General features: G+C 36.1%; 1 protein-coding gene across 3 annotated transcripts; it reads right to left on the bottom strand.

Annotated features, from left to right (window-relative positions):
- Positions 1 to 111: 111 nt before the first annotated feature.
- On the bottom strand, positions 112 to 15,290 carry LOC118277373 (1-phosphatidylinositol 4,5-bisphosphate phosphodiesterase gamma-1). 3 transcript variants are annotated; one of them, XM_035596175.2, is made up of 13 exons: positions 14,711 to 15,290; positions 14,385 to 14,523; positions 13,738 to 13,815; positions 13,032 to 13,194; positions 12,666 to 12,866; positions 12,431 to 12,546; positions 11,338 to 12,268; positions 11,081 to 11,262; positions 8,457 to 8,634; positions 8,128 to 8,193; positions 4,603 to 4,797; positions 3,508 to 4,330; positions 112 to 3,343 (listed from the first exon to the last, which is right to left on the bottom strand). In XM_035596175.2, exons 1-13 carry the CDS (start codon positions 15,069 to 15,071, stop codon positions 3,093 to 3,095), a joined length of 3,684 nt encoding a protein of 1,227 aa, XP_035452068.1. In that variant the 5' UTR covers positions 15,072 to 15,290; the 3' UTR covers positions 112 to 3,092. The 3 variants fall into 3 exon arrangements, with proteins under 3 accessions (XP_035452068.1, XP_035452141.1, XP_035452225.1); XM_035596248.2 differs by having other exon boundaries at positions 3,508 to 4,291; XM_035596332.2 differs by lacking the exon at positions 13,738 to 13,815 and having other exon boundaries at positions 14,711 to 15,289.
- Between the last annotated feature and the right edge of the window lie 29 nt (positions 15,291 to 15,319).

Here is a 15,319-nt window from a genome sequence, read left to right as displayed (position 1 = left end):
AAATACAGATAAAAAATGTTGCCTATTTTATGTCATTATTGATTCGCACACACTGATATTCTCGCTAACTAACCAATGTTAGAAAATGATATGGTTTGGAAATAAAAGACCTTTATAATTATTTAATATTTATTTAACATCTACTCAAACATCAAACATTTAAATTGCTAAACTAAAACCTGCACAACAATAGATAAACATAAGGGCGATCATACACTGGTATCTTGAATAAAGTTAAATGAATAATGAATATGAGGAAAAATGAATAATTTTATTCTGAATACGCCAACAAAATTTCGAATTTAATTTAAAACTATTATTTCAATCTGCCAATGTAAGCATAATGTTTTAAACTGACATAGCGCTTTCCGGGGAAAATTGTTGCCTGGAGCCTCCCGAGACATAATATTTTCAATGAATTAAAATATTATCTAATTAGTGATGCCACTATTCAGATCTATTTGTTTTTACAATCCGCTTTTTATTTCTCGTAACTTTATTGTATCTGACAACACAAATGACTTATTTTTGTGGCGGTAATTTTCAAGGATTAATAATTTACAAATTACGCCAATTATTTGAGATAATAGTTCTTCCAATGAAAAATATTAATTAAATCATTTCATCTATTTTGGTTAGAACTGCAGAAACTTAGAAGTAGTAATTCACAATAATGTTGCGATCAGTCAATAAAAATTAAAGATTTAAAAACCGTTATCCATTACAAATATAATTACAATGAATTTACTTTCATTACAAGCATAGAATACAGTGATCTTCAAGTTAACAAGATCGAAAATAAGTTATTTTATCAATGATAGTTTAATTTTTATAAAAATAACAGACCAATAAAGCATGTTATTTTGTCAGATACTAAATATACATATGTGATTTTAATATCCAGTAATTAAATGATTTCAATAATATATTGCACTATAAATTATGTAAATGCATTAGTCATATTCCATCTTAGTAAAAATAAATGTAAGTATTGTAAATGCATAATAAAAATAATAGCATTCCTATCATTAGTCTGTGATTTTTATGTCCTACAAATAATATTTTATTATACAATAATAATCTGTAAAGGGGGAACGAAAAACTAGATACATGTATATTTATACCACATTTTCGATGTATCTTTAAAAAATAATATTTGAAATTGTTCTACTTACTAATAAAATATTTTCGATCGATCTCGACTACTAATTACGTACTACTTTTGTGAATGTTTCAGAATAAAATAATTATGAATTCTATAATAATGATTCGATTTTTAAATATTAGTTTTCACTTTTAACAGGTGACGCAGGCAATAGACGCAAGGAATAATTATGTTTTTTTTTTTCATATAAATACTAAGCGGGTTTGAATGAACATCGTTATAATTTAATTGTAGCTGCGACGACATCGCGAGTGTCCTATTTTGCCAGTGCTTGCTTTCACCTGCTAAACCGTTACAACTTTCCAATACGTTCAACAGCTATGAAAATTATATTGTGCACATTTATAGCAGTTTGTGAAAATATTGAAATAACTAGTACTGTAAATATAACTGTATTGCCATACATACATATTATATTTTCAACTAATTTATTATGCGAACATCTGAAATATAAAATGGTAAGATGAAATTGATGATACAATGTGTACCAAATATTCATTCAATATTTTAACTCTTGAAGATATTTGAACTTAACTAAATATTTGGAAAATTGTATACGCGTTATCTAAATTATGCTACAATTAAACATACATATACATTAATAAAACATAATTGATTACAATGTAATTGTGATTATTTCGTGTCAAAATATTTCTACAAAGAAATCGACATTGACTAAAGTCCTACTTATTAATCGATTTCTGTATTTTTACATACTCAAAATAGACAACTGTGTGTGTCCTAATGTTGGACTCTTGCGTTTGCACGCTAACAAGGCTTTCATCCCAATCTTTGGAATTGCAATAGAGTTTAAAATTCTCACTTTCATTTCACTTTGTTGTAATTACCTCAATCAGTCTTAGTAAGCTCATATTATGCTTTCTTTGCTTCCCTGATACACAAATATAAACATGACCTTCCTTAAAATATTAGTTTAAATAGGGAATAATGTTAAAAGTTATTAAATAACTGGCAGCAGCCGAAGTAAGGGTTCCGTGTGTTACTATACCTAGTCTAAGGATAATCTAAAAAACAGGAAGACGAGACTTAGGATTAACGAGGAAGACCATGTTTTCAAACCTCAAATAAATTAGCATGTTAGGCACTCTTCTCACTTTACAGTTACAATATACGGGCTTGAACTTTCACCATAAACATGCAAGAGAATTTAAATATCCATAGATAATGTATAGTTAGTTCATTTGAGTTCAAGCACCGCCATAGCACTCCTTTTCTTGTTAATCTACATAGAGTTTGGCACCAGCCCTTCATATAAGCTGCCAGTATAGCAGCCGGCTAAATAGCAACCATTCAGATCAATCAGATCAAATTTGTCTTAGGTACATTAAATATTCGAGAAAGTTCATCAAGGCTTTAAAACCTACGAGAAACCTTGTTTGCAAGCTGCAATATACATATAAAATATATTAAATATCGTATATTATATAAATTAAAACTACACTAGTTGAGTGTTTTAGTTGTATCATCAGGCCAGATGTGTGTGTGTGTGAATGAAAGAATGATGCAACGATGTTTCCATGAAGAAAAATAAATATTAATTAGAGCCTTATATAAAATAGTAGCATTCTTAAATTAACTATTTATTTTCTATGACCATGACCTCAAATCTAAACCAGTAACACTACCGTAGACTCTGACACACACCTTTTAGTTCTACACCTACTTCAACATTTATATGAAAAATATAAATATACGTTCTAGAAGACAATATTATATCATGTTGTATAAGTTTCATAACATTAAAATTTTAAACGATCATAAACATTTAGTAAATATAATAATTTTGCCTCTCTAAAAAGTTTCCAGTAGTGTAATAAATATACTTTCACCTCACTGTATATATCTTGACAAATTTTTGGCTACAAACATCATGCCCAGCTGTAGGGGATTATATTTACTAAATCATCTATTTGCTGATGATGAAGGCTATATGGACCATCAGCGATGATAGCTCAAGTTCCTCTGAGTACGCGTTGGTCAAAGGTACGCTTCGGTACCCAGATCGCAGGCATGTGATTGGGAATACTGCCTGCCCTATGAAGTTCCTGTCTCCGAACATGTCCTCATCTTGAACAAGGAAACGAATGAGAGCCAGATCGGGGTTTTTCACCTCAAATTCGCAAATGTCGTTCCAAACCGGGTTTAGGCCGTTATCAGCTGAAACGAGAAAAGGAAATATCATTAATATTTTTAATGACAAAGTAATGTACATACAACATAGGGGTGCTGTAATGTATTCATAGCGGTATCTACTACATTTTGAATTGTATTTAGTTATTGTTAAGCCTGCCAGGAATGTGTGAATATGTGCGTATACTCACCAACTGTCTTTGTGACGAGTTTAGTGCCAGAATCATATTCCGCCCCAATAATTTCGACTTCCACCGACGGGCTGGTAGTGCCACGGCCTGTCTTTATGAGGTGCCTGGCCCCGATCAAGCGCAGTTTCACTAGCAACGGCTTCACTTTCTTTTCAATACTCTTCTTCGAATACGGATTGTAGCCTTCATCGAACATAAACTCCGGCTTCAAGACGTAACCGCAACCACCGTTCTCCTTGAACTTTCCCATATTAATCTGCATCGGCTTATCCGGGGTCTGGTAGTTCAGAGCTACCATCTGAGAGCCAGCGTTCCAGAATGGAACAGGGTTGTAGTTCGAAGAATCGATCCTCTGTCCTTTCGGGTAAATGCGACTCAGTTGTTTGGTGTGATACTTGAGGAAGAACGGAGTCTCCTGTTGGCACATCAGCCTCTCAGCTTTGGTTTCGGGGAAAGAAGACATTTCGTTGTATATGAAGCCTTTGTTGCGAATGCGCTCCTGGTTGAAAGTGACGGAGCGACAATAGACTATCAGGTCGGACATCTCTTTAGCAATCCTCCACGTGCGTTCCATCTTTTTATGCTGAAGGGAGCGGGCACTGGCACTGATGGCTGCCTCTTTGATGGCGGTGAGCCATTCGAGCGCTATCTCGCGGGTGGGCGCGGCCATGTCGAAGGGGCCGCACATCTGCGGGCTCTGTATGCGCACCAGCCAGCGCGGCGCGCCGCCCTCATCACCCACTACCAGTTCCACCACAGCGCCTAGCACGTCTACGACGCCTTTCTGTAATGAGCCCAAAGCTGCGGTTTCGTTCTCGAGACCCTATGACAATAAATTATATTAGATATCCACTCAAAATATCAAACACAGTTTCAAAATAAAAAATATAACCAAAGAAAAGAAGTGAAGAAGATGAAACAAGTAAATAAACATGAAATTAGGCGAAGAAATGACAAAACCAATGTTAACATAGAAGAAACATAGATAATAAAGAATACATTGTTATAATCAGACGGAATGTGTCTAGGGTTCCTATGGCGATGAATGCGTTGCGTGATTGCGTCGCTAGTCGCTACCGAGTCAACAATACTAACTGGGCCGTCGGGAATGTGCGGAACCTCTATTTCCTGCACGTAGTTAGCGGGGAACCAGTGGTGCTTCTTGCCGCCATAGTCTCCGCGCCACCAGCCCCCGTCCGGCTTGTCCACGTTCGTGATGATGGCTTGCTTGCAGAACGACAGCTCGTCGTCCAGCCGCGCGCGGTAGTCATACAGAGCTTTCACAGTCACCTGTTCAAAACTCATCATTAGCAACACGTTATTTTGTGGTACGCTACAATAGCCTATGCCACAAACCGATTGGTACATAAGCTGATACTTAAATCTACACTATTCATAGTAACTAGTAACTTTTCTAATTAGGGTAGACTGGGGGCAGTAGTAACAGTGGACAATAGTAACATTGGCGATATTTTGACTATTAAGCCATTAACGGATGTGTGCGTGAGCCTGAATACGCGCAGGACACGTCCCGACCTGCTCACTAGCCAGCAGCGCGCGAGCTGCGAAACTGACGTGTTAAAGACGAAATTTTATTTCTGCAGCACCAAAGTAAGTATTTCGTACTAATTAATTGTGTAATATCTACTTAAATTATCTATATTCTCTCGAGATTTTTCATTAAGTCGCCTTCTGAGCTATTGTATTTTGCGTAGCCTAATGCTTACTTTATAATATTTAGTATAGTATTAGTTATTTTAATTTTTCCATAGACTGTGTATTAAGGACAGTTGTACCACTGACGACGGGGACAATTGAAACGTTACAATTATCCCCGTGTCACAATTGTCCACGTGTCCAATTTCGGAAATTGGAAAAAGAAGACTGCAATATATATAGATACCCCAGAAAAAGAAGCTATACGTAGAGAAGCAGAAACAAGGAAAAAAGCAAAACAAATTAAAATTAATTTTAGTGCAGATAGTACAAAAGGTCAGTATAAAGGAAAGGTCAAAGAAATACGAAAAGGAGAGCACCAAAAAGAGAAAACTAAAAATATTATTGAATCTGACGAAGACCTACACTACCAAAGAGTGGTTTTGTCTTGTTTGTATAGAACCTTACAGCGCCAGCAGACCGTATGAGATCTGGATACAGTGCTCTCAGTGCAAAATGTGGGCACACGAGGAGTGTACAGCACAAGAAGCAAATTATACCTGTCACACTTGCGAAAATGTTTTTATTAAATTCTCTTTTGTCAATACTTTTTTCAACTTAAGTTGTTATGTTTGTTTTAGCAGAGTTCTAGTTTATTTCTAGATCGTAATAACTTATTGTGCTGAAGAATATGAGTTACGCGGATGGGGATATTTGTAACAGTGGACAATTGTAACACCATACAAACAGAAAAAAGTTGTTTATTTCGTATTTTATAAATGTTACTGAGTTATTACCAAACTTAAAACGAAAAGTAAGGCTCCTAATATTAATTTGTCAAATAAACATCGTTTTTGTTTGTTGAATAAAGCTAGAATAGCTATGTGCTTCTAGTTCAAATATAATTGTGTCCAGTTTAAATAATTAAAGAAATATCTTGTTTTTGTGATTAAAAATTGATTCATAACTGATAAGACTGCAATTAAAAATTACTTTGAGTATTCTTACTTAACCCACTTGTGTTTTATTTCATAAAAATCTTTTGTTACAATTGACCACACGATGGGTACAATTGTAACAATCGCCCTCCTAACGATAAAACTCAATTTTTAGGTTTCCTTTATTACATTAGTCGACTACGAGTAAAAAATACTTTAAATAAATAACCAGTGCCCCTAAATTCACTAAAAAAATTTATAAAAAACAAATAGATTTAACACCAGAGCCCGTCAAACAAAATGTGTTACGTTGGCCCCCAGTCTACCCTACATATAATATGTAAATGAATTATTTACTACTCATGTACCTAATTTTAATATACTATGATGTTAAATGTAATTGTAGACATACAGATCTACTTATGATCTAAGTAAGTACTTCTCAGGAAGAACAAAAGAAGAGAGGTACCTCTTACTTTCACGATGTTCATTTTTAGTACACAATATTAATTAAAAGTCATGTCCAGAGTTAGCATTAATACGTGCATAGTTAATTATAAGCAGTTTATGCAAAGTATTATATCAATTTGTTGCTAAATGATACGAGTTTCCTACTTCGATAATGCGATCGCAAATCAGTACCTACCGTTAATAAGAGTTTGCTTTACGCTCAAAGTAATCGAAACGAGAGTGCGTTCGGCGCTCTAATTGATTGGTTTATTCGCGCCGGTCAATCAGATCGAACGCGCTGTTGTCGTTTCGATTTCGTTCAACGTAAACTTGTACTAAAGGTACAGCATTAATTAACATTTCGACATGAATAAATTCAACCAGTAACAACTATGCATGGTAAATATTATCTAGCTAACAATTGAGCAAGATTAAAATGAACATATTGATTAAAAACTTATGTTAAGTAATACTAAAACAATAATAATGGATTGTATTCAATAACTTGACAGGCGACAAATATATTTATGTTAAATTGGTTCAAAAGAGTATTATATTAAGCAGGTTATTAAATACAATGTTACTATAACTCAAATTGTAAAGCTAAGTGCATTACTATAAGCTGGTTAGTTAACCTGTTCACCGATCCACCAATACTCCGTATCTCCTGAATCTATACATATAAGAAAACATTAGGGAAAAGATAGTGCAAATCATTACATAGTATGAACAATATAATTAGAGGTATCGTTATGTTACTTTTAATGAGAAAGTTTGAATACTAATACAGGTAATTTTAATAGAATCTTTGTTACAGGCCGTTCGATTCTGATATACATACATGTACATTTACAGGACAAGAATACAAGATACCACAAGAGACGCATCACCATTTAGGTAACAGAGACATATACTATGATGTTAAATATATAATCCATAAGTTACCATTAGTGTTACACTCTATTCTCGCTACGTTCTTACGTTTACGAAGCAATTTCTATGCTTCTTTCTCGGCACTGCCTGCTTAAGATTTATTTTAACCGAATTAAAAATTAAGGTGGTCCTCAGTTTGACCGGTATGTTTGTGCGCGATTCTCTCGCGTTTGGGTGAACCTATTTTGATGCGGTTTTCAGCATAGTATATTTCAGACTTTAAATATTTTAGGTATATTACCCGACTTAAAAAAAGGAGTATCGCACGCTGAATTAAGAAGGTGATCCCTTTTTTTAAAAAAGTTTTTGTGTATTTTAAAGGCTACCTAATTTTTAATATCAACGAATCGAAATACAAAACCACGTTTGCCCCCATATTAATGTTTATTCTCTACTGTTATATCCAGTTGATTCAGTACTGTGCAAGGCACTCGTGTTATTAGTAAACATGCAATAATTGCCAAATTATTACTCCATAATGTGCCATGCATTGGACCAACCATTTCATTTTAAAAGCATGTTAGTTGTCTCTACTGTATTTGAATCCTATACGCAGTTGGGTATTGGTATCTCATTAATAGGTCATACATAATTATGTGAAACTAGATGAAAACGGTGTTTAGTATAGATTGAATAAAATTACCTTAGAAGTGAAAGCTGTCGGATCCATGTAGCCTGGGGTCCCGTACACAGTGTTGTCGTCAGGTTCCTGTGGAACAATATATTATGTATTCTTTATGTGACATGAACATATCTTTCTTCGTTAGGAATTTTAGTTTGTAAGGGAAAGGTCCCGGTCTATTTATTGGTATGATACCGAAATTTAAATTTTAAGTTCAAGTAAGTGTTAGAAAATACAGTATTTAGTCACAATCATGGACTCTGTCGGGCACAGCAAAATTAAAATTCGTAGGAGAGAGGAAGGGCGTTTAATATTAATTTATGTTATTTTAATTTATATATGCTACTTACGGCAATAATACGCCTAACAAGTTCTTCGCTGATGGGCAGCCACAGCGTAACCTTCTTGTACAAAGGATTCTTCTCGTAGTAGCTGACCAGCTCGACCAGGCTCTCAAACCTCACCGTGCCGATGGTGTACAGACGACCTTCGAGCTTGATCCTGCAGTGCTTTATCTCCCTTTGCGTCCTGAAAACGTAATTACGTACATGCTACAATCTGTACCTATATCAATTGCTGTTCGTTAGTCTCGCTAAAACTCGAAAACAGCTGGACTGATTTGGCTAATTTTGGTCTTGAATTATTTGTGGAATTCCAGAGAAGGTTTAAAAGGTGAGAAAAGAATATAGAGGCAGTACGAAGTTTGCCGGGTCAACTAGTACGTATTAAAATTCATAGTACCTACGTATAGGAACATAGAGCGTGTTATCACAAATAGTCTGAAACGGCACTTCTAAACGCGTAGTCACAGCCGCGATTATGATATGTACTTAAACCGCGGTAATTTCACATTTAATCTAGAAGTGCCAGTGTAATTTCCGAGCAATAAAATCCAGTCAAATTCACATTTAACTACGGTAATAAAGTATACCTACGCAATTTGACAACATTTTTGGATAATATTACCAATAGGAAATAATATGTATGCCAATGATTTAATTCCCATAAATGAGTCATGTAGGCACTATCTATTGTGGAATAGCTAAATCACGAAGATATAACCTTCGTACCTACTTTTATCTAAATGTGCCAGTCATTATAAGTTAACCGATTCACAATTTTCGTGCCATAACATTATTTAACTATGGCGTGCGATGAACTTAACAGTTTGAAAAAATGTTATGTACAAATACAACAGGGTAGGAATCATTAAAACCAGACTGTTGAATGCAATTTAAAAATCAAATACATTAGAAGAGCTCTTGATTTTAGGTTGCACTTATTTTTTTTATAAATTGTCGATCTTTTCCTAAACAATTCAACTTAGGCCAGGGTCTACATGAGGGATCAGGTATTTTACAGAAGATCCGAAAAGTGCGATGCAACAGGGAAAAACACAGTTGCCATACACGCAACACGAAAAAAAATACCGTAAGTCTTGAAAAGAACCTAGAACTTGTGTATCCCAGACGATTGAGTCGGGCAGAAAGTATAATAGGAGCTCCTCGTAAAATGTATACGATTAGCCGAGATTCAGCGCTGACCGCGGCCTAGTTGGGAAAGGTCAGGAGAAAAAACATAACTACGTAATTTATTACTATTCCTTAGCAATTCAATTTCAAGGGCATTTTCTTGCTTCGCTTGCAATTTGGTATAGTTGCATTTCGAGAACGGAATTTCTTCAGGTCTGAGTCACTGTTGTGTGAATAGTATTTCTATTTGTAGAAACGAAAAATTCATTCTATTTCGGTGTTTTACAAATATTTATTGGTTTATTCAGTCGGTCATTGATTTGATTAAATCTGATTTTTAAATCTCGAAATTATTGGCACGAAATTTGAAATTTTCTTGAATTGATACAATTTCCATAAGCCTGAACTTGCAATACTACCGTTACAGAAATAAAATTAGAATTAAAATATAAAATATATCTTTATAAATTACCTGTAATAATACTCCTAGGTATTTTATCCGTTAAATGTTTTATACATTTATTGGAACTAGTAGACGATAAGACAAACCCGACGATGGAAAGCTAATAAGTATTTGAAAGAATCAATATACTAACTTTACAATGTACCTACGTAGGTAAGTATAGAACACTGGTTAGCATGCGGATAATGCACTTATAATGACAATGTACGTATTATAATAAGAAAGATGCAACATGACGGTAACTATCGATGACCTTAAGATTAGTACTTTGACTTGCAACTTGAATTGTTGTTACATAAAAGGTATTCAAAACAGTATCAGATTTTAATACAATTTTGTAAACGAGTTATCGCACAATTTAAATATTTATCGCACAAAGAATGCTCTCCGGAAACGATTAACACAAAATAGTTACACCTAGGTTTAGATAATAATCAGACACTATGTACCTACTTGTAGTATGAGGTATCCACGATACGACACCACACGAAATACCAATAAGGGTTTTAGGTACTATCACAAAGACAGCTCCTGCGTGAATGCAGTATACCGTGTGGGTACGCGATGGGTAGCTAGCTAAACCGATATACGTGTCAAGGCGGCAAGGCTATTCAAATAAATAAAACGATAGATGCACTAGATAACAGCAATTTAAACGCATTTTTCAATTCAATCACACCAATTTTCTTATTGTTCTAGCTTGTTAGCCGCGGAGGGGTCGGAACGCAAAATATTTGCAGCGATACTTCAGCTCAGATGTGGTTCGCGTGATTCTTGTATGATATATTTCTTTATGAATGGGGTATGACAAGATACCATGGTGGCATATACGCAATGCTAATGTATGGTGAATAATTCAATAAAATATTGGTGATGCTAAGATCCAGTGATCATAAAATCCACTAGGTAATATTTGTGTCACCGAAAGTTTTATGGTTTTGGATGTAGTGTCGAAAATATAACATTATAAAAAGTATTTGGTATATAGCATCCATATTGCATATTATTCATTATTTGGTCAAAGTTTTGACATTCTTACCTGAAACTTATAGCAAAGGAAGAGTTGTCCTTCTCGCTGGGCCGGACGAGGAACGCGCCGTCAGTGTTGGCCTTGCGTAGCAACTCTTCTGCCCGAGCACGAGTGCAGAATGGGTGGAACCACTCCTTGCCCTCGTGCTTGTTTGGCTGAGGCACCGGTTCTCTCAGCGTAATCAAGAATTCCTAGAAGAATATTACTTTGTAATTCTGAAATGTTTACAAAACCAAAAAGCAATTTGTTAATTTTAAAAAGCCTACCTGACTGCGCAATGGATGCTGCCTGTAGTGTGTGATCAAGCTATAGAGACTGTCAAAGCAGACGGTGTCAATGAGGTAGTACTTGGTGACCCCGCGCTCCTGCTTCAACTTGATGCGGCAGTGGTTGACTTTGCCCTGGCGCCAGAACGACAGGCAGTAGTCGCCCACGAATGTGACGCTCTCGCGCACTAGGAACGTGCCGTCTCCGAGGTGTGCGTGGTTCCGCAGCAGCTCCTCGGCCTCCTGCCTGTTCCCCGCCAGCTTACCGTGGAACCAGCACTCCCCGAAGTGCAGCTCCTCCTGAGGAACCACAGGGGCCTCGGCTTCAGGCTCTCCATCACTCTCCGCATCAGTCTCCTGCTGATTGCTGTAATGCTCCGTATAATACAGCTTGGATTCCGTCAGTACGAAAGCGTGGGGATTCCACTCCTTATCTACCGGGTCCTCGAGCAACAATATTCCGTTCTTGATAGAATTCCGCAAGTCTAAATCCTTTACCTCTTCCTGACGAAACGAAAAGGAAGTTTCTTCCGCCCCTTCTGGTAACTTCTTGTGCTTTAGAATTATTTTTCTGCGCAGGTTTTCAGGTGACGGCAAACAAGTCTCGTTTTTGTCAAATGGCTGGACGACCAGCATGTCTCCGAAGACATCTTGGAAAGCGGTCGCCATGCGGCGTTGTTGAGGCAAGGTGCAGTTATCTTCAATCGACAGAATCAACGGGTAATCGGACGCCACGAAAGCGTGTTCTTTAATTGTTCGTAGGACATCCATGAATCTTATTTTGGTGGTCAGTGTGTGGCCGTGGTAAATAAATGGAGTTCCATCCGGGCCATCCCAGCAGTCGAGCTCAATGCATCGGCACCCAGACCGCAGGCAACGAACGTAAGCTTCCAACGAAGATTCACTCGAAAATTGATCGCCGGTGAGATACCTAGAAGGACAAACATAGTTCATGCAGAGTTAGACACAGGTTATAAATCTCGACAGTGTTTCATGCGACGTTGGTTACGTCAATATTTCTTGTTGACGTCAATGGATGTGGGCGTACCTGTACAGAGAATTTGAGATGAAATTTAAGTCAAAGGGTGCTTACGTATTATGCGATGAAGATATCCAGTAATGGGATAGTGGTCTCGTCATGTCCTGTGTCACGGCATCATGTTTACTGTCCCAGATGGTGTTTTGTTTCGAGAACAGCATCTCAACAAACTGAAATAAATCACTACTATAGCAAGAGTCTTTTATACCTTTGTAGAATCAATTGGTGCTGAAATTATTTTCCAACACATAGTACTAATTCAAAAAAGAAATATATAAAGTAAACCTACCTCATTCAAAGTGAAATACGGTTCATAGATATCCCTTTGCGGATCGCGCAGGTAATCTCGTATGAACTGGGAAGCGACGGCTTCATCATCTCCAAGCCTGTCATGCTGTTCCACTCGGAGGAAGCTTTGAAATTCACGTAATGTGATGGTCGAGCCATTCTTGCAGTACAACGAGTACTTGTCAAAAATATCGTGGACATTCTGTTGATGTAAACATATAATTTAGAATTTTATTCAAAACAATGCGTATGAGTAGATGTAGACACTTTTTTCAGTCAACAGTTTTATGTATCAAAACAGTATGATATTATGTTTACATAGTTTTTATTTTATGTGAAAATATGACCAAATGTTTGAATGACTTACATTTTCGTCAAAAATCAGTTTCTGGTAAAGGCTAGAGAAGTCGTCGAAGCCGATTTCTCCCCTTTTATCTGTGTCCACCTCTTGAAATATATCCCGCAGCTTGTTGGTGGCTATCTTACAGTTTATTTTCGGAAGGAATCCCTTCACTTCCTTCAATGAGATGCTAAATAATACCAAATACACATCAGTCACGTTCATGATGAAGCATATAAACGATATAAAGTCTTTTTACAGGACATCATGTTTGAACAAAAAACGAATACCAAATATATGAGCAGTATCAGGGCAATGCATTGAAGTCTTTTGACATTGTATCAAACGCCTTATAAATTTTTCTAAGGATATAGATGATAGATCTAATAACTTAAATGTTTTCTACAGCAAAATATTATTTAGAACCTTATTTCAATTTATTTGTGTCTAGATAAAAACATCTTTACTTTAAACCGTCACAATGTCTTAATACCATTAAAATATTACTTCAATACATGCAGTTTTCCAATGCAATGACATTTTAGCAATCCTATTACTAATATAAAAAAAAAGAAAACTTAAACAAACATTGACCACATACTTAAATATTTTAGCTTCCATAAGCGAACCATGCTGTCTACTCATAAAAAAAAGAAAAGACTATGCGCAGCTATGCTAACCAGATTTTACACATCTGGAAAACAAAATCGATTGTGTGATACAGAAAAATTACGTGTGTTGTTTTTTCACCCTCGATATTCTTCCGAGTTTTAGTTTAAATAACTTTACTGCGAAACATTTACTTAGTTTCCTGTAAATAAGTAAAATATCCTTATTTTCGAATATTCCTTTGTTCTCATCAAATACTACCATTTGCTTACCACTGATGTATATTGCATTCTTTGTTTTTACAGTTTTATTCTTAGGAATAAAACTGAAAAAACTGAATAGGAGGGCTGTGGATAACCACAGCTCTCCTATTCAGTTCAACACCAGACTATACTTATTTGTATATTACAGGATTAAGAAACAGTTTACAAATGATTTTGTGTTTTGAAAAAACTGATGCCATAATATTTATTCAGTTGCACTTCATTAATATTTATCAGGACAAACATAATAAAAATTAGTTTACAGCTTGATTTTTTCTTTCATGTCTATATTATAAAATCTGTTTAAATATCAGTATAATGTATGTAAAAAAAAGTCTCCCTGTCTATATTCTGTGGGACACAGCTACAATTGTATCTGATATCAAATGCCAATACAAAAAAAGGATATATTTTATTATTCAATATTCACATTTGACAATGGTCGTCCTACTGAAGGTTAGGAATATTTTAATTTACATTGTATCAAATAAACAAGACTCCTACTTACTTTTCATGAGCGTTTTCTATAGCATAGAACTCCTTCCGCAGCCATCTCTCAATTTGCAAGGGGTATGATGCATTCACTGCCTCCTCAATGAGAAACCTGATTCCCTTTACCCAGGCTTCACATTCCTTGTCAGTTTGGGCTGCAGATTGTGAAAGTAGCTCAGTGACTCAGTTAAAACATACATATTGCCAGAAATGTGTACATACACTGATCAAAACAATAACTCGGCAATGCAAATTCTATGTAAGTTTCAAATCCAGCCAGCAATTTATGTGACAATTTGGTGGCCCCGATATAATTAGACATGTTTACAAACTATAAATTACCTGCAAACGAAGCTGCGCGCAGTTTGAATTCAGAACCATAATAGATGGTGAAACATTTGGAGCTCTCCAGCCTCTTCACCTCCTCCGCCCAGCGCTCGAAGTGTTTGGATCCCTTGCCGAGTCTCACTTCCTTGATATCTCGAATGTCGAGCGCGCCTTCAAACATATTCTTCGGAGGAATTCCTGCTCTGGCCCAAATAATTTGTAGGGTTTCCCTCCTTACGGAGAGAGAACGACGCTCGGGCCGCTTGCGCGGATAAAGTTTTAGTATCATGGATCCGCGTTCAATATGAGAAATGAGCTGGTCAGCCTCATGTATAAGTCTATCATGGGCCCCCCCATTATAGCAGACGGGATTCATTGCACTAGTGCTATCACCGCCGGATGTAACAAGACTGTGGTAGTGCCACCAACTACATGGGATAAAATAATGATCGGATGCAGTTATGTATGAGCATTTAAGTAAGTATTCTCGAGTGAATAAAATAAACCGTGCGGCCGTGTCTCACACACACACACTGCACTAATGTTTGTTTGACATTTACAAACAGACCGTACAGTATTCGGGAGACAGACAGTGATGGATGGATGACTCTAGAAATATCAGAT

This window comes from Spodoptera frugiperda, chromosome 25, assembly GCF_023101765.2.
Source record: "Spodoptera frugiperda isolate SF20-4 chromosome 25, AGI-APGP_CSIRO_Sfru_2.0, whole genome shotgun sequence".
Classification (NCBI taxonomy): domain Eukaryota; kingdom Metazoa; phylum Arthropoda; class Insecta; order Lepidoptera; family Noctuidae; genus Spodoptera; species Spodoptera frugiperda.
Note: the sequence above shows the minus strand (reverse complement) of the source record. Positions and strands in the feature narration are given on the sequence as shown.

Bases quoted from the DNA above. Each gene is read 5' to 3' on its own strand.
- LOC118277373 (XM_035596175.2), bottom strand. From the start codon at position 15,071: ATGAATCCCGTCTGCTATAATGGGGGGGCCCATGATAGACTTATACAT. The intron at 13,816-14,384 runs GTAAGTAGGAGT...ACTTATTTACAG, and splicing joins ATAGAAAACGCTCATGAAAA to GAAACTAAGTAAATGTTTCG. The intron at 8,194-8,456 runs GTAAGTAGCATA...ATTGTTCCACAG, and splicing joins TTGTTAGGCGTATTATTGCC to GAACCTGACGACAACACTGT.